This window comes from Marmota flaviventris, chromosome 7 (genome assembly GCF_047511675.1).
Source record: "Marmota flaviventris isolate mMarFla1 chromosome 7, mMarFla1.hap1, whole genome shotgun sequence".
NCBI lineage: Eukaryota > Metazoa > Chordata > Mammalia > Rodentia > Sciuridae > Marmota > Marmota flaviventris.
Genome location: NC_092504.1, coordinates 41,512,719 through 41,535,696, shown reverse-complemented (window position 1 = coordinate 41,535,696; position 22,978 = coordinate 41,512,719). Strand labels below are relative to the sequence as shown.

The 22,978-nt window shown below is 48.5% G+C and overlaps 1 protein-coding gene across 2 annotated transcripts in view; it reads right to left on the bottom strand.

The window, feature by feature from the left end:
- The window catches only part of Pdgfra (platelet derived growth factor receptor alpha), a 48,141-nt gene extending 28,949 nt beyond the window's left edge, over nucleotides 1-19,192 (bottom strand). Inside the window, exons 1-7 of one of the 2 annotated variants that reach the window (XM_027938146.3) lie at nucleotides 19,007-19,192; nucleotides 9,284-9,344; nucleotides 7,440-7,757; nucleotides 4,459-4,719; nucleotides 2,867-2,997; nucleotides 1,562-1,733; nucleotides 1,281-1,470 (exon numbers count right to left, since the gene is read on the bottom strand). In XM_027938146.3, coding sequence (XP_027793947.2) covers nucleotides 1,281-1,470; nucleotides 1,562-1,733; nucleotides 2,867-2,997; nucleotides 4,459-4,719; nucleotides 7,440-7,757; nucleotides 9,284-9,332 — 1,121 coding nt within the window. In that variant the 5' untranslated portion in view covers nucleotides 9,333-9,344; nucleotides 19,007-19,192. Of the gene's footprint in view, nucleotides 1-1,280; nucleotides 1,471-1,561; nucleotides 1,734-2,866; nucleotides 2,998-4,458; nucleotides 4,720-7,439; nucleotides 7,758-9,283; nucleotides 9,345-15,337; nucleotides 15,394-19,006 lie in introns of those variants that run through there. The other variant, XM_071614285.1, reaches the window with a different exon arrangement.
- Nucleotides 19,193-22,978: the final 3,786 nt, after the last annotated feature.

The window sequence follows — 22,978 nt, the reverse complement described above, 5'->3', positions numbered from 1 at the left end:
ACCATTCACCATATTCATTCTTGTGCTTCCTGGCCCACAATATAAACTGGAAAATACAATTTATGCTGAAAGATTTTTGAATCACTGTATAAGGCAGCTTTCCAGAACCACTTAGTTGGCAGGACTCACTTGTCGCTGCTGATGATTACAGCCTGTAGATCGGACCCTATTTCTCTTTGGCCTCAACAGACTCCTAGAAAGTTCCTTGTGGGAAGCTGCCCACCTCATTGTGCACCTTCTTTTCATATCATCAAAAAAAAAACCTTCCAGATTCATTATTCCACTTCTACTTCCATCACTGCTCTATAGAGATCATAAAATTCCATTTTCTGTGAGGGATGCAGCCCACGTGCTTAGCATGCACAAGGCCCTGGGTTTGATCCCACAGAATTGTAAGGAGAAACGTTCCATTTTCTCAGATGTGGCTTATCAATTACATATGGAACTCAGGTTGCAAAGTAAAAAGCAAACCCTGGAGTTAAGTAAACTGATGAGAAAGGTTCTGTTTTCTCTTTTTCTGCAGGCTTCAAACAAAGAACGGACTTTTGTCTCACGGGAATTTCCAACAAGGACATCTGGCTGAATTGGCTGGCCCTTCAAGAGGCACCTTCTGACTTGTGGATTCAAATCATAACTTAAAATTTCAAGAGACCTCCAGATAGCATCTGATCCAATTCTTTGCATTAAAAAACATAAAGCATGATTAATCCTATATTATAGATGGGGAAACTGAGGCCAACGGGTGAGCAATCTACCACTCTCCTCAAAGGCAGAGATCTCCATGTTGTACCACATGTCTCTCTCCTGACCAGATTCAGCCAGGCTGTACTTTTAATTCCTGTGGAGGCTTTGAGAGAGGCAAATGTGCCCCCTGATCAAGCCCCTGAGGCTTGTTTCGTAACTTATGTGATAATTGCCTCACAAGTGGAACCGTCCCACACAGCTACTTATGATATGACAAAAATCAAGGAAAACATTCACTCCAAGTGCTTCCAATTTCAACATCTTTCCTCCACCCCTAGCTGGATCCAGTAATTTGTCTGACATTGGGGCAGACAAGTTACTTTAGTTCTTTCTTCTCGTTTTATCACTAAATATTCAAAAATATGCTGTTACCATATTGGAATGTTATAATTAAAGGGAGGTGATTTTGTATCTTAACTCCCACTGCCATTTGTACCAGATGGCTTTTTGGTTTGGGCCGTGAGACACGCTGATGGCCTCAGTCTGTCTAGGGATACACATGTTATAAAAGCACAGTTGGGGAGGGTGTTCTGTACCTTATTTCCTGAATCTTTTCCACATCAGTGGTGATCTCAGTGAGATTTTCAATCAGAGTCAGGTTGTCCTTCAGCCAAGATATCCTGGGAGGAGGGTAGGCCTGCACGTCCACCACAAAATGTCTGACTTCATGCAGGTTGACAGCTTCCAACTGGCCAAAGGTGGGTTTGATTTCAACAAACCCTTTCTCTGTACAGGGAAGAGTTTCTGATAAATAATGATAACCGCATATGGATCCCAAGCAGCATGGACGACTGACATTTTAGAAAGCGGAATGTACCATGGACAGAAATGGTGACTTTCTTCATTTCTTTGACCTCCTTGGTGGCCTGGCGGGCAGCACATTCATAATCTCCACTGTCTTTCACCGTGGCCTCAGGGACTGTCAATGTGTACACCAATTTGATGGATGGGACTTTGATTTCCTCCAGCATCGTGACTCCTTTGCCTTTCTACAGAAGGGAAGAAAACTGACTTTTAAAATGCTTGCTCCTAGCCCAAGCGGTGTTGCATGCCTGTAATCCCAGTGGCTCGGGAGGCTGAGGCAGGAGGATCTCTAGTTCAAAGCCAGCCTCAGCCATAGTGAAGTGCTGTGAGACCCTGTCTCTAAATAAAATGCAAAATAGGGCTGGGGATGTGGCTCAGTGGTTGAGTGCCCCTGAGTTCAATCCCTGGTATCAAAAAAAAACCCAAAAAAACCAATGCTTGCTCTTAATATCAGTTCATCAGTTGTAACAGATGCCTACTTTGTGAGGGATATTGATAACAAGTGAGCCTATAAAAATGCACAGGGGTTACATTAGGAATGTCTCAATCATGCTGTGAACCTACAGGTACTCTAATATATAAAGTCTAAAAACAAAAACAAAAACAAAAAGCTAGTCCCTCCACTTTCCACCATCTTTCTGTCATCATAAGCCCAGTGCTTAGGATTTCATGACCATCATTAAATCTTTGTTGAATGATTATAGAGTTCACTGAAGGTGGGCCAGGCAGATAGGAGGCAGAACAGGAAGGGCCAGTGTCCTGGGTACCAACCAGCAGAAAAGGGAGAATGCACCAATAAAAAAAAGAAAAAGAAAAAATTGGGAAATTATAACTAAAACGTCTTTTAAGAAAAAAAGAAGTAAGAAAGGGAGCAGGTAACCAATCCTATCAGATGCCTCAAATCCAAAGCATGAGAGCCAAGACAATGAGAATGAATGGCTTTCTCAGTAATTAATGAATGTGAAAATACAGAGGGCCAGGCACAGTGGTGCACACCCATAATCCCAGCAGCTCAGGAAGGCTGAGGCAGGAGGAAGGTGAGTTCAAAGCCAGCCTCAGCAACTTATCAAGACCCTAAGCAACTAACATAGCAAGGCCCTGTTTCTAATAAAATATAAAAAAGGGCTGGGATGTGGCTCAGTGGTTAAGCACCCTTGGGTTCAATCCCTGATACAAAAAAAAAAAAAAAAACAGGGGGGTTGTTTGCTTTTCTAATTATTTGGCTGTTTTCTTGTAGCCATTGAACTTTCCTATTTTTTTCTGACTTATGAAGAAGAGGGCTCAGTGCAGAATCTTCATGCCTCTTGAGGGTACCTACCACTTCTCCAGGGTAAGTCCACTGCAGGTCGACCACCTCATTGTTAAAAACAGCGCAGGTAACCATGATCGTTTCTCCTGACTTATACACAGTTTTCAGAGCCTCCATTTCTAGATCCAGTTCTGATGTTGCTATAAAAATCAACAAATACAAAGACTTAAACATTCATAATATAGTTAGGGTCTTACAAAATTTAGGTTTGTTTGTTTAAGAAAACCCTGAAAATAATTTGCAAAAGTTTAATCAAGAAAAGATTGGAAAATCTCAGAAACCTTCATTTTGAGTCAGTGTACACCATTTGGCATATAGTTATAATACTACAGAAATGCAAAATAATAACAATATTAAAAATAAATTACAATTGAAAAGAACACCACATTTGGGTTAGTTACAGTTGAACATTTTTTCAGTCACTCTTACTGATGTATTCATTCATTTAATCCACCAATCCTTACTGACCAACACTGTTCTATATACCTTTAAAATTTTTTTCAATTGGTGCATATTAATTATAAGCACTGGTACACTTCGTTGTGGCATATTTGTGCATACATAAAAACATAATTTGTTGTCACTCCCCAATATCTCCCCTACCCCTTTTTGCCTCCCTCCCCTCAATCCCCTTTCTCTACTTGGATAGTTTCCCTTCTAGTTTAATGCAGTCTCTCCCCCATCCCCCATTTTTCCTTCCAGATTCCGCATATGGGAGAAAAAGTATGCTTTTTTTTTTCCTGAGTCTGACTATGTCATTCAAAATCCTGGTCTCCACTTCCACTTATTTTCCTCAATGACATGACTTTGTTCTTCTTTGTGGCTGCATAGAACCCCCACAGTATATCTAGACCACATTTTCTTTATCCCTGCATCTATTGACAGACCCCTGGGCTGCTGCCATTACTTGGGTATAGGCACTTTACTTCTGTCCCATAATTTCTCTTCCACTCTGCTCCTCAGTTGTTTTTAGCTCCTTTCCAGAACCCAGTATGTGTCTGGCACAAAACTCTTGTTAAGGAACAAGAGTCTGATGGCATACCCTTGCCTACGTGTAGGGTGAATGCTCCAGAAACATCTACCCATCCCAACCCCCATCTGCTTTAGACCTTCCCATTCACACTAACCACTCACATCAAAGGGACTATGAAGTCTACAGTCTACAATAGAGCCTTTTCTCATAACTAAAATCACTTAATTCTTAAATTACTAAAATTAATCCAGGCATCCAAGCCCCCCAGGGTGTGTGTTTGTTTTTAGGGTCTCTGTTGTCAAGAACATGAATCAAATAGTAAGAAGCTTATGCACAAAAAGAATTCCTTACAGTATTTTAAAGTCAGCCTACAAAACATAAACCTTTTATGGGTAAGCAAACTTAAGCCTTTAGTGATATTAAGCTTAATGCTAAGCTTAAAACTTATTAAAATTAAAACTATGACCACTGCAGTCAGCAGCATTGTATAGTAAAGGTGGGGTCCTAAATCCCCAAACCAGAATTCCAGTTCTCCGTTTCCAGGAAGTATGATTAAATTAAAAATTCTACAAGCATCTGATGAGTTTGCCTGTTGCTCTTATTTAAAGGAGGAAGAGGGTACAAGTACCTTTCAAAGCATAAACGTTAAAGGGTATGGTCTGGAACTTCTTCCCTTTTACAGTGGCCTCACAGATGTAGGGCCCCACACTGAAGGTCCCATTGAAGCCCTGTTTGCTGTCATAGGAGGCAGGCACCAGTCCCTCGCTGTTGCGTAAGACCACAGGAGTCTCCGGGTCTGTGGTACGGCAGGGTATGATGGCAGAATCATCATCTTCCACGATGACTAAATAATCTGTCATCCCTAGAGGCACAAAGGCCACATCCGGGTCTGTAGTTCAGAAAGGAAAGAAGAATCTATTAAGCATTAATTTCACTTTTTCACATATATATACAGAAAAATTATTCCATTGGTGTTTTCTTTTTTTTTTTTTTCAAATCTGGAACCCAGGAACACACATGCTCAGCAAACATTCTACCACTGAGTTACATCCCCAGCCTGGCATTATTCTTATTATCCAGAAGAGCATCCCCACCAATATGAGTCATTGACAGCCAAAGGTAATTTTTTAAAACTCTGAATAATATCAAACTGCCCATATCCTAGTTAAAAAAAAAAATTGTTGATGATAAATAGAAATACTAGCCAGGAATTCAAGTCAAAATTTTTAAATGCAAAACAAAATAATACAGTTCAACTCTGTTCAAAACAGGAGAACATAGTCATAATTTTTATATCAGGAAGTGCTTTTAGAAACCCGTAATGCCTACAGCCAGTATTACTGAAGAGCAGTACAGAAATCTATCAAAAAATAATGACTGAAGTAATCAAGTTCCTAGCTGGGGATGCAGCCCAGTGGCAGAGCACGTGCTTAGCTTCCACAAGGCCCTGGGTTCTATTCCCATCGTCACCTAAGAAAAGAAAAAAAATTACAATTCCAGGGCCTAAAATCTTCTCTTCCAAGAAGCAATGAGTTAAGCAACCATGGCAAGAAGAAAGAAGAGTCTCAAGCACCAGCTGCAGAAAGGGGCCCTGGCCATCCCCAACACCAAGGAAAAGACCCCTGTGGGTCAGCAAAGCAGGGACTGCTTGGATGGGGTTTGTAGTGGGAAGGAAAAAAAAAAAAAACCTTTTTGGACAATTTTAGGTGGATCAACACTTTGCAACTCACCTACCTTTAACAAACCTATGTTCCTAGTTCCCAATGTCCTCTTTACAGCAGGGAGAACACCCTCCCCCAATTCCCCACTCTGGACCCTGTCTCTAAATAAAATACAAAATAGGGCTGGGGATGTGGCTCAGTGGTTGAGTGCCCCTGAGTTCAGTCCCTGGTACCAAAAAAAAAAAAAAAAAAAAGGAAAAGAAAGGCAAAAACAATTTGTAAGAAGAACTTCCTTACCTGATCCATCCCAAAACAAAAACAGCAAGAATTATAAACAGTTTAACGTTTAACAGTAGCCCTCTTTAATTTGCCCAACAAAATACCAAAATCCTATCACTCACATTTGTGTTTAGAGTTCCAAATGCTTGATCTTTATTACCAAGGATTTCAGCAAACTAAGCTGCCAATTAATTTTAGGTTAAAATACACAGAACACAGGGCTGGGGATATGGCTCGGCACTTGCCTCACATGCACAAGGCCCTGGGTTCAATCCCCAGCATCACACACACACACACACAAAAAAAAAACACACACACACACATTCACACAGAACACATCAGCCGGGACTTCACTAAAATGCTCATCTTCCCTACCATGGTGCACCGTGTTTAAACAGCAGTAGGGTCCTTCTTTGAACAGTTGTCCTCCACAGAAGGCAATATACACAGAGACAGAGGACAGCAAGAGAATCACAAAGGAGCACTCAGGGAGGGCCAGACAGAAGGGAGACCAGAAGGTTTGCAGGCTCACAGGTAAGCCTGGGTAGTGGGGCTTCTCTGCCAAGGCACCTCACATCCCTCACTCTGACCACAGGGTACAGCATGGTCCAAGGCCTGGCCCAGAAGCCCATGGAAACCTACAGCCACACTCCCCAGTGATAATTCTTCCAATGAATGAATGAAACGGGGTCCATAGGCTGGGGTCTCCCACAACCTCCTCAGCCAGCACAGCAGGCTGGAACCCAACCACCCCACAAAGTCAGGGACCAGGCAGTACGATGGCTCTCCCAGCCTCTGCAGGATCCCTCCTGTTTCCTCTCCTAGGCCTTCCCCACATAACACCCTCACCTGCTTAATCCCATTTTACTCCCATCTCGACACAGGATAACGTCATTAGCATGGGGTTTCCCCTCACTAAATTCACTTAAAGTGAGTAGAAATGAGTCTATTTCAGACTTTGCACAATGCCAATGAAGGACACGCCATATGAAAGATGATTTTCAAAACTTAGTACAGCTCTGAAGTATCAACAAGGAATATTGCTTGATAATGACATTACAGATGATCTTTATTTTATTTTGCATGTTCCTCTGGGCACAATGACGCACACCTAGAGTCCCAGCTATTTGGGAGGCTGAGGTAGGAGGATCGCTAGAGCCCAGGAGTTTAAGACCAGCCTGAACAACACAGCAAAGACTCCTTCTAAAAATGAATATTTTGGAGGTGGAAGAGTGATACCAGGGATTGAACCCAGGGGCACTCGACCACTGAGCCACATCCCCAGCCTGATTTTGTATTTTATTTAGCAACACGGTCTCACAGAGTTGCTTAGCGCCTTGCTTTTGCTGAGGCTGGTTTTGAACTTGCGATCCTGCTGCCTCAGCCTCCTGAGCCACTGGGATTACAGGCGTGCATCACTGTCCCTGGCTCAAAATGAATATTTCTTGATAATGGTTTTACAAATGATCTTTATTTAATTTTGCGTGTTCTCTATTTTTAAAATTTTCCCTAATAAATACTTAGTAATTTTACATTTTAAAAAATCTTAGCACCGTTACAAAGATCTTGCATTTGATTGCCCGCCCCCCCCCCCCCCCACACACACACACGAAGCAGTCATCCTGAGAGACAGGCCAAGCAGCCCGTCCAGGGGAGCCTTCCAACTCACCTGGCACATAGATGTAAATGTGCCTGCCTTCAATCTCGCTTTCTTCTGTCTGAGTGTGGTTGTAATAGCAAGTGTACAAGCCAGTGTGGGCCGCCGAGGCACTGGCCACTTCCAGCACTGTCACAAAAAGGCCACTGTTGTTCTCTTCATCTATGATTTCCACATTGGGGTTCTCTTCTTCAGACATGGGGTACTGCCAGCTCACTTCACTCTCCCCAAAGCACCGCAGAGAAAAGGATGCATTCAGCTGCACAACCTTTTCATTCTCATTTGGAAGGATGGAGGGTAATGAAAGCTGGCAGAGGATTAGGCCCGGCCCTGTAAAAGGAAACACGCTCTGAATAGGGTGCAGCCAGAAAGGACGGTCTCACTCAGGGAACTGAGAGGAGCCACAGTAGCAGCCACACGAACAATGACCATTTCTACGCAAAAATCCGTTAGCCTGGATGCTCATGAAAGGACCCCCATTATAACAGCCACTGCATCTGCTGAGAGCAGTAAGTGTTCCAAGGGCCTCAATAACCCCACCAAAGCCCCCAGTTTCGCCCCTCCAAAAACTCAGATGGATGGAGGACATCTGATCCCAATTCCATATTTCAGTCTCTTATGTGTAACTATAAAATATCCCAAGACGGCATGGGCTCAAGCACATATGGGTCCTTTATCTTGTACATTCCCTGAAGAAATTCCCCTTAGTTAAAAAAAAAAAAAAAAAAAGGTGACAGGTCTGGGGATGTAGCTCAGCAATAGAGCTCTTGCCTAGGATGCATGGGATCCCCAGCACCACAATAAAACGGAGGGGGGGGGAACAAGGGCAGGGAAATGGTCTGAACGAAGCACAGAGCAGATCTGTGCTCAAGAATGACGCATCTGCCACTTCTTCCAGCCCTCTAATGCTGTCACTCTCTAATGACTTGAAGAAGCCAAAGCAGGATGATGCAGATTCATTCACAAATAACAGATAAAGCCAAAGAGCACAAACTCTTAAGTTCATCTTAGGACCTCAAATTTCAGTCTAGCTTCCCTCATCTATAGAACAGACAGAAGAGATTATAACTTAATGAATAGCCTCTAATATACCTTGGAGGCTAATGTGGGAATAATCCCATCCAACTTCAGCATGCCACCACTGTGGTTCCTGGGCTTCTTGGGACAGCAGTTGTCCAGGCTACTGGGCCAACCAACACCCTATAGGTGGGGCACACTTAGTGGAGCTCAGAATTATTAAGTCTCTGGTCTTGCTCAATTCCATGGTGCCCATGTGGGTAAACATAAAGACATGAGGCTAACTTAACTCCTTGGGCTGGAAAGGCAATGGATTCAGAGGAGCATCTGCATTGCATAAATACCTGAGAGAAAACTAGGGAAATCTGATAAATGTTTCAAGAAATGGCACATGGCATTCTCTCGATGAGAAAGAAAGTATAGTAGTATTCCTCCAGAGTTAAACACTTACCTATCAATTAGATTCCTAGAGAGGATAGAGGTGACTTGGAGACTTCCAAGCATCTTAAGCATTTTTCATTAGGGCAAGTTGATTTGACAGGTATGATGGCCTGGGCAAGAACTTTCTATTCTTTATTTCCTTTGAATAGGCTTGAATTTTTCTGATACCCTCTCCCAGCAGCCCAGAAGAAGGTAGCAGGCAAGATTGGACTATTATAACTAACATTTCAATTCCAGGTGTGTGTATGTATGTGTGTATATATATATATATATATATATAGTCTCAAACCAGCACTAGAGATCTGTTTGAAATGGAATTAACTCAAAGGTTTGCAATCTTGTGAACTACATGCTCAGAGTACACAGAAAACAGGGCTCCCCAGGACAGGGATGCATACCTGTGAGGAGACAGCCGAAGACCAGGAAGGCCTGATGGGAAATCCCCATAGCTCCGGAAAACTGCAAAAGTCAAAAGCCAAACAGAAACAGTGTTAGCTAACAGGAAACAACCCTTGAGCCTAGTTCTCTTTATACTTTGCACGATCAAAAATGTCAACTGCAACACTTTAGCAAAAAATAAAAAGTAAAAAAAAAAAAAAAAAAAAAACAGTTCTCATTTAAGATCCACTGTCAGAGGTCTAAAAAGAAAGAATCAAATAGCCTGGTGGGACTCCAAGATCACGACAGGATCTGAAGCCCAAATACCTTTTGGATCGCCTGTAGCTTTCAGAATTCCAACAAGTCCCAATTTACTGTCTTGGAGAATACAGGAGAATTGTTCTTTAGACCATTTAAATTAAGAATACAAAAATAAAGAAATAAATGTTAATGGATTTTTTTTCTCAGCTTCTCAACTAGAGCAGTTCTTTCTCCAACTGGATTGTTCCTCCTTCCATGTCACAATTCATCAAAAGTCTCATCCTCTACGACTTTCAGAAAAGTTGCTTGGGCTGGAACAACTTTTAATATGAAAGTATCTTTCTGATGTACAGTTTGAGAAAGTCCCACTCACTGATGTCACTTACAAGACATCTGTCCCGCTGCACCCCAGCTCATGCCGGAGACTAAGCTGGGGCACAGAGCAACATCCCAAGCCCAGCCGGGGTTCGGGTTAAGACCAGGAGTATTTACAAGAGGGCCAAGCAAGGCCTGAGACACCGGGCACAGCTTGAATGAGGAAACGGGCGAGGACGGTGCCTGAAGTACTGTGTTCAATCATTCCCTTTCACATTAAGGAAACAGCACTGCAGAGACCTGATTTCCCACAACAAAATTTGGGGAGTGGAGAAGTGGAGAAAGAGACGGAAACAGAACATCCACAAGACACAAACGGGCCAAGCAGTGGGCAAGAAGAAAAGAAGGGAGGGAAACAAAAATTCAGGGAGAAAAAGAAATCAAACTGGGCACCATGGCACATGCCTGTATTCCCAGCAACTCAGGAGGCTGGGGCAGGAGGATCGCAAGTTTGGGACCAGCCTCGGCAACTGTCTGAGACCCTCAGCAACTCAGCAAGACCTTGTCTCAAAATAAAAAGGGCTGGGCTGGGGCTGTAGCTCAGTGGCAGAGCACTTGCTTCACACATGTGAGGCTCTGGGTTCCACACTCAGCACCACATGAAAATAAATAAACAAAATGAAGATATTGTGTCCAAAATATCTTGTGTCAAATATCTAAAAAAAAAAAAAAAAATTTTTAAATAAATTAATTAATTAAAAGGGGTGGGGTGTGGCTCAAAGGTAAAGCACCTCTGAGTTCAATCCCCAGGGCCACCGAAAAAATGAAAAATAAACAGAGGAGTCCGTGTCACCCTGCAGTAAAGCCACTGACCAGTCTATTCTGTGGCTCGCTGAGAGGACTCCTTTGTCTTTTCTTTCTCGTCTATTCTTCCATTCACTTTAGCCCTCCTCTACCTCCCAGGTCAAGTCACTGATAAGCCCTTTTGCTGAAGTCAATGAAAAGGAGCTGCAAGTGGGCCTGCAGGTACTGGGGCCTCTAGGCACCCAACTTGCACTCCTAGGGCCTGAGCAGGAATGAAAGCTTTAAGATAACCATAGTGGGGGTCCCGCTGCACCCCAGCTCATGCAATGGAGCGAGCTAAGGGGATTCGGTTTGTCACCTCTGAGACTAAGCTGTGTGCACAGGATTCCTGAGTTAGCTGTCTTTACAAGCCTGGGGGACTGGGGGTCAACCTATGTCCTGCTTAGCCCTAGCTGTTATTTGGTTGTTTTAGTTGAGGAGGATCCAGTCAATAATGGCCTAAATGGAGTTCCTGGTGGTGCCTGGTCATGTGTTTTGGCTTTACAGTGACCTGGTTGCAGAAATTTAATTTCTGCTTCACTGGATTCTATCAGAAAAATGGAAGAAGAAGAAGGACTGCTGAAAGATGGAATGCTGGAGGTGGGAGAGTTGGAAAGGAAAACATAGGAGAATGAGAAATCTTCATTTACTAAGCCAAAATTTGTATGTGTATTCCTTGTTTGGTTAGAATAACTCTGTGACAGCTAAGTCCAAGAAGTGGCAGTTGAGGCCCAGAGAGGTTTTTAGCAAATGACCCAAAGACCCACAGCTGGTGGCAGCGCCAGGATTGTAACAGGGTCTGTGAGATGCAAAACTCCGCTCTCTCCACTCCACTCCAGGTCTCTCACAAGGGAAGGTCAGTGTCCTGTCCCCTTACATGCCCACTATTTCCTAATGCAAATGGGAGGCCCCCTCCCTTTCTTTCCCTGCTCACCACAGTGGGAGAAATAATTGCCGTGATGTGAACCCAAGTGCAGTCAGTTCACAGGATGCTAGCTGGCTGACAGCTTCTGGGGATCTTGGCGGGTACTGGGAGACACAGGGTTTCCCCACAGCTGCGGTAGCAGGCACAGGGGCCCCCAGAGCCAGGCTGGCCGCCTGACTTACCACAATTAGCAGTAACGGCCTGTGTGTTTGTACATACAAATATCAGCCTCCCGCTGATAACCCTCTTAGCAGACTTCAAAGTGGCTTCCAGCGCCAGCTTGATGTCTTGGGTTTTATCACATTTCTATCCGGCATCTCTGCAGCCAGGCTTGCTGGCAATGTCTCTTTCAAGCATTGGCAAGTTTAGGAGAGGGACTCCCTGCTTTTACAGAGCAGGCTCCGAGGAGCATTTGACCCTGGCCAGGCCCCACCAGATTTCCTTCTGTGTGTCCAGATAGGGGGGACCTGCTGCAGGGAGGATTACTGACTGACATACAAAGTGAGCAATGAGCACAGGGCCTCCCGCAGAGCGATAGTGACGCCAAGGCTGAGCATCAACACGCGTTTGCTTAAGATTTCAAAATCCCGTCTCAGATAACACCAGTTCCCTGACTAGAAACCCAGGCGTGTTTGTGAAATTTCATGTCATTACTCATGGGTAACTCGGACCACGTACTGGTGAATGATTGCAGAGTGTCAGCCCCACAGGGAGGTGACGGGAAAGATAGAGGTGCCCCTCACCTATTGGCCCTGTGGGAGTGACTCTTGCTCTTCCTGATGCTTTTCTACTCTGGAAGGAAATGTTCCTCCTATCCTGAACATCATCCTCAAGTCAGGTGGGCAAAAACAAGTCACTGAGGTTACAAATTCTGAGGTGCCAGAAGAGTCAGTGGCGAAAGACACTTTCCAGGGAGAAAAAGCAGATGTCATTCAAACCATTTTTCTCTTTCGTTGTTGATAGAACTTTATTTTTATTTATTTCTATGCGGTGCTGAGAATCAAACCCAGGGCCTTGCACATGCTAGGCAAGTGCTCTATCACTGAGCTACAACTCCAGCTCCTCAGATTATTTTTTAATCATTAATTATTTCTCTCACCCAATGATATGTTGGATTCAATCTCAATCCTCCATATTCACAGCTCAAAAAGTATTTTCTACAAGTGAAGACAAACAAGCTGGGGAAGGAGATCTGTGCCACGTTTGCTCTCAAGCAGGTGACATGGTTTTTTGCTCCTTCTCCTAGAAAACACAGTGCAAATCACATTGGACTAGGTTCTGTTCCCAAATACGACTCTTTATCCATCTCTCTGAACCTCAGTCTCTTCTTCTATAAATTGGGACTAATAATATCTGACTTGCTGGCCTTTCAACATTATGTAGGACTCACTTAAATAGCTGAATACAAACGGCGTTAGTTTTCAGATTGATTCTTTTTCTACAGACTCCTAAGATGTATTATATGAAAACAACATCAGAGGTGGCTATTTCCAGCCTTGTCCTGTATCACTGGGGAAGTGGATCTGAACTCTGAATTCATCCCAGGCCAGCGGTCCACTCCCATGTGCTTGCCACTTCCCGCCTGATGTAGCTGTGAAAAGTATTAGAAGATGAATCAATATAAACAGTCCCATAAAGAGAGAAACGAGTCTGATTGCAGCTACACCCTTTCTCTTGAACAGTATGCCATCGCGTTCCCTGCAGTCAGTAGTGAAGAGCCATTGAAGATGGACTTCAAGGGGAAGACAACCATGCTCAGAGAGTGAAAAGGAAGAAAGCAATGCAAGAGCCCTGTGTCCAAAACACCATGTCATTCCTCTCATCAAATCACAGCCAGCTTCTCCATCACCACCACCACCATCACAACACGTCCCACCGCAGGACCATTGAATATTGAATTTCACTCCACCCTGGCATGATTAAAGACCACAAGAGACACTCTCACAGCCCCAAAGCCACTGATGACCTCAAGATTCAGATTTCCGAGGTCGGGTTAATTTCGGCTCTCCTAAGTTAATTCTAACTGTGAAAATTACACATCTTACTTGTTCTCGGCAAAGTTCTACTCAGTCTCATAACTTCAGCCCAGGCAACCCAAATTCAGGTCTACCTCAGTGGCCACTTGTGTTTTCCAGTGAAGACATGTTTCCCAGGATCTGCGCCCCACCAGAACTGTGTTGTTTTGCTCTTCCCGGAGCTCCATCAGGCATTCCAATGATGGGTGGGAGCTGGAGGATTTTTACACGGGAGCATTTTATGGGACAATCAGAATTCACAAATCTTTCTGCTTCCATGAACCAGATATTTAACCATGGGAGAACAAAATGACACTTTCTTCTAATCAACACTGAACTGATGTGACTCTTAATGGGACAACCTTATTGAGCATTTAACTTGAGGTCACCAAATCCCCCAAACTAGGTCTCCTTGCTTGTAACAGGAACTCAAATGCCCGCCTACCTCCTCACAGTTCTACCCTGATCATCAGAAGTGGAAGGTAAAGCCTTTGCTCATTAGTAAATGAAAAATGATTAACAATCTGGGCCCAGGGCTGGAGGTGTAGCTCCGTGGTAGAGCATTTTCCTAGCATGCCTTTGGCCCTGGGTTCCATCCCCAAAACAAGGGGAAAAAAGGGCAGAAAACTACATAAATGTCCACAAAACAAATGTCCGTCAACGTTTCTTGCACCTAAATTCTCCTAACTGGAGAAAAAACGTTTCTTCCCCCTTGCTTGGAATCTCCTTGAAGCTTACTCCGAGGGTCATGGCAGTTCTTTAGAATGGCCAGTAGATGGCAGTGTTGGTCCAAAGACGTGCATCCCTGGGTTCCCTGATACACAGACGTCACTGCAAAGAATTCTGAACTAAAATTCCCCAAATCTTAACTTACAATCTTCCTTTCTTAGGCTGTACTTTTAGGTTTCGTGGTGACCTCTGCTGAAAGCCTTGAATAGAAATCAAACATAGCAAAACTGCTGTCGAAAATGCCTGAATCCCCTCAGGGCCCCAGGAGATTCGGCTAGAGGCAGGCACTGCCACCAAGTCGCTAAGAGCGGTGCGCCAGGCAACCTGGCCTCGGCACCCAGGAGGACGCTGCTCTGCCAGACAGTAAAAGTTCAGCAGGACCCGTCTCTCAGGTATTGTGGAGCCCACGCTCTCACCACTTCGCGTTTCAGCCCGTCTGAGCAGGGAGACCACCTGGGCCGAGCCGAGGGGGGCCGCGATTCAGGTCCCCAGCCGCGCTACACAATCTGTTCCTTGCCATTTTCACCCCTCATAAACCCGCCCGGCAGGGACCGCAGCCTGGCTGATTGGAAACGACCTTTCCGTTGCACAATAACGCAGGGTCGTAAAACAAACAAACAGCAACAGGCCGCTGGCGCGTAAGGGCAACTTGTGCCAGGCTGGAACGCAGAAGCTGGCAACTGTCCCCCAAGACAGCGCGGGACTCCGGTCCCCCGCAGACTGAATTATAATTGACACTCCAATGATCCAACCCAAACCCGGGACCTTAGCCCCCTTTCGCCCACCCAGCGCCTCCAGGTACCAGGAGCGCCTGCCGGGAGTTATCCAAGGCCCCCAGAAGAGGTAAAGGTGACCCTGATGATCCTAATTTCTAGGGGCCCTGGCTTCCAGCTGGGTTCCGCGACTGCGGCGCAGACCCTGGGTTAGCGGACGCGGGGCGCGTCCCGGGAGCCCGCTAGAGGGCGCGGCAGCGCCGCGTATCTTACCCGACTGGCTCGCTCCGAAGCCCGCAGCTCAGACTCCAGGTCCCAGGCAGCGCAGCCGGGACCGCGACTTGCAAACCTTCCCTTCGAGGTTCCGCACCAGCAACGTTTTGCTCCCGTCACCGCCACACCCACACCTTCGCGGCGTGGGCCGCTCCACCTTCCGTCTCCTCCACGCTCTGGGAGGCTCGGTCGCCACTGTATTGGTGGTGACGCCGGTCCGCTCCGAGGTCCCACTCCCCTAGTCGCCGCGCTCCCAGCCACAGAGCAGAAGATGCCGCCACACCCCAGGCACGACGCTCGGCGTTTGCATTGTTTTCGACTGAGACCTGAGAGGGGGCCGGGCGGGGTAGAGGGAGAGGGGCTGGGCGGGGTGGAGGGAGAGGGGCCGAGGGGTTTAGGGTTACAAGCGTGCACCAGCGCCTCCTGTGGGCCAGAGAGCCACACGGCCGCGGGCGGCAGTAAGAGGGTAAGACCTAGGCGAGGGAAGCCTGAGCCCCCTCAGCTTTTAAGAAATTGGCCTTCTCCGGTACCCACCTGGCCCGACGCTCGCCTTAGCCGCTGCCGCCCCCGAGCACACCCTAGTCCACTGTCGCCTCTCGCTCCCCTTTCATCGGGGAGGGAGAACTGCAGCAGAAGGAAGGGAAGGAGGCGACCCTAGTCTGAGGTTCCCTTTTATCCCCTCCCACCATCCACTCTCCCAGCCCATACCCGGTTCGCCGTTCAGTTTAAAACAAAAGGAAATACCGCCGAGCCATTTCAGCAAAAGGCAAGCATCGGCAGGACTACAGTGTAGTCGGGAAAAGCAATCTGCCCCTGACCCTGCATCCCGCGCTGGGCGCGATCCCGCAACATTCCTTACGCCCCTCTTCCCCAAGGCTGATGCTGCAGGGAGACCCCGCGTGCTGGACGCGAGGGACACTAAAAGCCGCACCTTTTGGTCACTTATTCAGTTCTTTTGCTCTTTCCGCCAAAATTGTCACTTTTCCACTAACAGTGTGTAACCTAGTCCCAGCTCCCAGAAAGCCAGAAGGAGTCCCACCCATCGAGGTCTACAGGAAGACGCTGGCCACCACGTCCCCAGGACGCGCGCCGCCCACGGCCTGTCCCCAGGAGGCACAAAACGGGCCCGCCTCGGCGCCAGACGCGTTTTCAGCTGCAAAGCCCAGCCCGTTGCCCCTCCCCTAGCATCCCTCCCCTGTCTGCGCCCCGGGAGGAAAGCAGCCCCGGCCGAGAGCTGGGCGCCTGGGCTCTGTTTCAAGTCTCTGGCGATTTAAGAACTGGATCAGGATCGCTGGGCACAAGGGACCATCTACGACTCACTCCTGACGCCTCCCTCTCCTCTGGCGCCCACTCACTCTCTAGAGCAAGGTCCAGCTGTACTTGGGTGAATCCAAAAGCAAGACTATGCAAGAGCTCCGAAGCAGGGACTGACCAGGGCGTCAGAGTAGGACAGGACAGGTCCCCGGCTGTTTGGGAGTCAAGAGAATGTTCCTCTTCAAGAGGACTGTAGAAAGGAAGAGGCCGAGGACGGGGAGGAGGTGCAACGCCAGAGTCCAGGTCGGCGAGGGAGAGCAGGGTTATGTAAAAACCAGAGCCAGCGCGGCTGTGGGTGAGGTCCGCAAGCTCGGGGGCGCCCCTCCCTCTCCTCCTGCGGCCCAGGACCTCGCAGGGATGTCGTGCCCCGTTTGCCTTCAGACTCCATAAAGCTTCCTAGTTCTGATTGGGAGCGATCGAGGCGAGACGAGTGGGTCCAAAACATTGAGCAATACGGCCATGGAGCCAAAAAGCTATTTCCCACACCGCCCAGTCCGGGGCTTTTCCAGGCAGAGCAGCCCCGCGCAGGGCGGCCCAGACTTCATAGGGACCATCCACGCTCCCTCCCAGCCAGTGTTCCTCCCACCCTCGAAGATGGACTCAGTGGCAAGTTCCTCCAGGCAGTTTCCGCACATTTCGAGGTCGTAGCCTGGGCTGGGGGAGTCTAGTGCGGGACGGGCGCCCTGGCTTCGAAAGAGACCTACAGTAGACAGAGTGCCCAGCACTTCCTTTCTGACTCAGGCGCGACGCCAGGGCATTGGCACTCCGTACACCTGGCCGAGCCGTGCAGACACCATCCGGCTGCACGCTCGGGTCGGGCCACACTCTCCCTTTAGCAGTGGGCTGGTCAACACCCTTTCCGAACAGACCGCTGACCCCAATAATTTCAAAGCCAAGTGGACGCCGCCCGCTCCCCTGGCGCTGCCCAGAGGAGTTAATCTCAGGTGTAAAAACTGAAGGAAAGATGCGCTTAGAACATTCGGAAGCCCGCAGGGAGGCCGCCTCTGGGAAAGAAATAGAGAAAGGGCGATTGGTGGGGATGAAGCTGCGCCGGGTGAGCGCGGGCGGCCAGTGCCACGCATCCCAACACGGAGAGAAGCACCAAGGGGAGACAGTATCCCAGGCTGGGGTGCCCACAGGATGGGTGAGGACGGTTGGCCTCTCACCTGTCTTACCAGCAGCCAACTTTGTCCGTTTCGAGTAGTTTCTAACTTCCTCACAAGAAGGTCAGCACTTGGGGGGAAGCTTGCACTCTTTTCTGCTTGCGGCCGGGACTGAGCAGAAAACGAGCACCGGGCTTTGCCGAAACGATTCCACTGAGAAGGAGGCGAGTGGAGACCAGTGGGGGGTGGGGACCACAGTGCACAATGAGGGCCCTTTGGAGTGCAGCTCCAAATTCCTTAAATCCCAGTTGCTGGAATGCGAGGCAACGACGACTTTTTCACTCGAGGCCAAATGTGTTTGTCATTACTCCAGACCGTTCGCCCGCGCCGCCGCTGTCGCCCCCGCCAGAGGCACTCAATCCGAGCGCACTGCGGGGCTGGTGCCGGCTGTTTCTCACACCTCACTGACCCAGCATATCGCTCTGGAGCTCCCCAAACCCTCGCCCAGGCCGGTTCTCTGCTGGTCCTGCCTCCACCGCAGTGTTGAGTCTGGCCCCCGCTCGCACCAGGCGCAGCACCGTCCAGTAATTACGCGCGGTTGGCTGGCGCCATGTGCACCCGGCAGGCACCCGAGGTCCGGCCTCCTCCAGGCAAGCCCTTCACACCTCCCCCGCCTCAAAACCCTTTCCCGCGTCCCACTCGGCGCCCTGCTCTCCCCACCTCTCCGGGTCCTCCAGCCGCGCTCCACACCACCGGCTGCTGCAATATCCCGCCAAACCGCGAACGAGGAATGAAAATACTCATTAAAAACCTGTCGCCTTCCAGGACCCACTGCCAAGAAGAGGGCAAACACCTCTACCTCCACCCCCAGCGTTACTTGGTGTTTGTCCCAGTATCCACGAATACCACCCCACCTCCAAAGAAACCTCAAAAATGTAAGCCTAAACAGTTTCTTTGGGAGGCCATAGGGTTGTTAGAAAAACACTGCTTTTAAAAATAGGTCTGGAAAATGTTGTTGTTGTTGTTGTTGTTGTTGTTGTTGTTTAATTTCAGACTTCCTAACTCTATGGTTACACCCTCCAACCCCCTGAAGTTTATTCAGAATAAATTACTCTCTGGATACATAACTGAAATTCAGCTCCACATTTTTTCTTCTTTTTTCTCCTCGCCCCAAGTTTGAAGTTAACTTCGCTTCTTCCAGAGCCAGAGTCTGATCATTTAAAAACAAAAATCATTTTTTCCTTTCTCTTACCTTCTCCTCCTATGTCAATCCGAAATGGAAATCCTATACATGGAGTAAAAAGTATGTCCACGGCCTCCAAGTCTCTCCTGCAGTCCCCTCCTCTGTTTCTCTCCTTCTAGTTCCAACTGTAATGGGCTCAAAAACCGCGTTTTGTAATTGATTCAATGTTATAGTCCATCCTTCTAAAACTAATCATTTGCTCTAAGTAAATAGCTGTCAGGAAATGAACCCCCCCTTCCTTGGCCTCTTCAAAATAAAAGTTACCCTAGAACTCCCTGCACTCTGAATCTCCCAGTCTCCAGATTGCGCCTTGGCTTTTGCTCTTACGCAATCAGGGGGTCCGGTCCCAACCCCCAGACTTCAACAACAACTGGCTAGGGGGAGGCTGAGAGGGGGGCAGGCGGGGAGCAGACCAGATGGGGTGGGGGTGGTTGGAAGGGGAGGTGTTGACGCTCTGCCGGGAAAGGGGTTTCGTGGAACTACAAACAAACCATCATTTCCAGAGTTTGCCTCCCAATTTGGAGGATATTTTTCTACGATGCTATAGCTGTGTATTCTTTTTGAGAAGAAGAAAAGGATCACGTAAAATTGCAGTTAATGCCCAGAAAGAATATAATCTGGACTTGAGAAATGTCCCTCTGTAGCAACTCCTGGCCTAACCAGAAATAGGGCCCTGGAGCGAAATCTCTAAGCGGTTGCGTCGTTTTGAACTAGGATCCTTGGGGTACTGGGGGTGCGGGGGGGGGGCGGGGGGGGGAAACCATGTAGTTGTTAATCCTTTAATGGGATTAGGCAAACGTTTGAGTCCAATAAGATGATGACTGGTTTTTGAAATACTAAATGGAGTCGGAGATAGAGTACAAATAACCGAGAGTCTGCGTAAATTGGGAACGTTCTGGCACAGAACGACCTTTATGCCCTAGGAGCCACTTATCTTGTTGTGCCTTTGTTATGGGGATTATCTGGGAGAGGTTGCCCTAGCTTCTATCTCGCAATACAAAAGACCTCAGGCTTGGGTGTCTGGAGGACCGTCTAAAACAAGCCTGCCACCTCCGCATCCCGGAGAAGGGTGCATTTTGACTCTCCCTCAATTCCCTCCCACCGAATGGGTGGTACGCTAAAGTTGAGCCTCAAACCCGGTGCCCCAGACCAGAAGAGACAGTATTGGAAAAGCACAATCCTGATTGCGAGGGAAAGGGGGCGCTGATGCTCCAAGAACCAGACTTGCGCGGAGTGGGACAGCCCAGAGAGGGCGGGGGAGGGGAGCCCATTAGCCTTCCGCGCTCGAATTTTGAATTATCTTGCATGGGAGAGATGGGGGGAGTCATCCTTTATCCTCCTCTCCCACCCCACCATCCACCACACACACCCTTCAATGGGCAGAGCGACCTGGTTGAGACTGGCACGTCGAATAGCCAACACCTCTGCCTCACCAGGAGGGTGAACCCAGGATAGCGGGTAGAGGAGGGTCATAGAGAGAAGCTCCTAAGAGCGCGGAGCTGTACTCAACTGGGACTGGATCGTGGGGTGTCAAACTCTGGGGAAAAAAAAAATTCCTAGGGCGGAGCTGGGGGCTTCATTCCCCCGGGCTCTTCTGCACGCCCTTCTCGTGCATCTTCAGCTCGAGTGACTGCACTGCTCGCTATTACTTCCACATGTTCCTTCAGGAAATCATTGAAGGCAAATGTATGAACAGCCCCTTGTTCGGAATGCTAGCAGGATACCGTAATGTTTGTAGATAACGAACGGGGACTAAGGACCCCTCCAAAAAATCAGAGTGCGAAGGTAAAGGGGGAAGCCGGTACCGGCATTCGTGCTATTATTAACTATAAAAGTTGAGGTCTGAGTTTTTATACCTGGAACCCAAAAGGGAAAGAGGCGAGGTAGGGAGCCTGCCAAGGAGGGCCCCCTTTGCGACGCAGTTACTGCCAGCTTGTTCAGGCCACCGCCGGCTCTATCTAGCACGCAGGGGCCCAGCGTTCCCCGCAAATGGTCACTTCACAGTTCATTTTAGAGCCCTTTAGAGGGGCCCAAAACGCGAGCTAGGCGGAGGTGTTCTGAGCAGAAACTCCTCCGGAGTTTAAAGCAGAGAGAAATGGATGAGCAAGCGAGGACCCAGTTGTCCTTCTGGTAGTAATTACCTGCCTAATTTGAATGATGCCTTTGTTATGATCATTAACAAACATTTGCTAAAGGTTTCCATGTGTGACATTCTCAAAGGTTTAAAGGCCTGGGGAGCTGACTCCTGGGACAGCGACCCGGTAGGGGGTGGCGCAGGGAAGCAAATGGTTGTGGGGGGGGGGGCAGATTTCGGCGAGGCTGGATCGAGCAAAATGAAGAGAGGTCAACATCTGCCTCCCCTGCCAAAGCAAAATAAACCCAGTGGTCAGGAGCAACCTCCGGGCAGGAGGCCCTCGAACTGAGGCGGGTGGTTTCTTAAACCCAGTCCTGCCCCTGCAGCCCCCGCCCCTCCCACTGCTCATAGGCGGGTTTGAATCGTGTTTTCCGCCCTCCACGGTCCGCGGGGCTCCTGGAGAGGTCGGGTCTGCTCCCGTCAGTCAGGCCGGGGCGTCGGGGGGAGGTGGGGCGAGCCCAGCCGCGTTCTTCCCGTGTTGTTCTAAGATCCTTCCAGATTGCTCCCTCGACGCCCGGGGTCCTGGGTGGTCTCCGAGGCGCAGTAGGCAAGACGCACTGCCTGGCCAAGGCTGGCAGCGGAGTCCTTTCTCTCCTTCCTGGGTGTCTGCCCGGGAGATCCTGCGGGGACCATTTAGCTCTGGGATCCCAAAGTCCTGGCCTTCGCCAGCCTAGGCTGTGTACAAAGATCCCAACGCGCACCCGGATGGTGATTTTCTCTTAAGTTTTGGTTTTTGTGTCCACTCCCACCCCAGGGGTTAAGAGTGAAGGTTTTCTCTGAAAATCGGGAGCCCAGATGGCTGAGACCGCAGGGGAAGGAGGCCCAACTTTCGAACTGATCTGGGCCGGGAAGTTTGAGGAAAGGGATGCGAAGCGCGGTGATTGTGGCCCTGTCTTTGCGCCTCTAGGAGCCAGAAATTGGGTGCAAGTGTATAAAGAGGTGCAGTGATGAGCTAACCTTCGAAAAGAGAGTCCCGCAAACCTTTTACAACCAGATCAAAATGGTTACTGTTTGGGGGGGCAGGCTTGCCTACCCTGCCCTGTGTCCCCAGCTCCTTCGACCCAGTTCCAGGCTAAGAGTGGCTGCAGCTCGCGGCGCCACCCCTCTGCCTTTCGTGGGCGTTTCCTCCGAGTTGGCTTCTTGTGGCTTCTCCTCTGCTCCCCAGCTCCACCCCCACCCCAACACTACTTTCCTCAGACCTGAAGCAAAAGGTTCTTTTGCTTAAGACTTAAGGATGTAATTGGAACCAGAGCCTTTAGTTGTGAAAATCACATTTAAACAAAACTTGCGAATTTCTTTTCAAATGCAGTCGATGGGCTGGGGCCAGGGTGTTTCTGGCCTCTTGAATTGAACATGAGGGCCTTTGGTGGTTTGCAAAAGAAAACGGCACTGACTGCCCTTATCTCCCACCCCCTTTAAGTCTAATCTGCGTGTGGAAGCGCTGCCTCCCTGGGGCCAGCTAAGAGTCCTTCGCCGGGAAGGCTCGGCTGAGGTCGCGGATGCAGCGCACAGATGTGGGGTCCCTGAAAGGGAAGAGGACTCAGCGCCTGCCTGGGGTCTGCCCCCTGCGGAGGCTCGGAAGCTAGCCCCAGGAGCCTCTTTGCACGCTAAGATTGAAAGCGGTCCAAGACTTGGAAAAAGAGTTCTCCTGAAGGGTCCAACAGGCCTGTATAAATTGGTTGGCAATGACCCTCTCTCTAGGACCCCTGACCCACCTCTTCCGTGGTCGCTGGCTCAGTCCAAGATGCATGGTCACCTCCGTGTTTTCTGGAACTCTCCAGAGAGTAGCAGAAAGCAGCTCCCTGTGGATGATTCCTAACACACAGCCTGTTTAATGATCCTGAGAA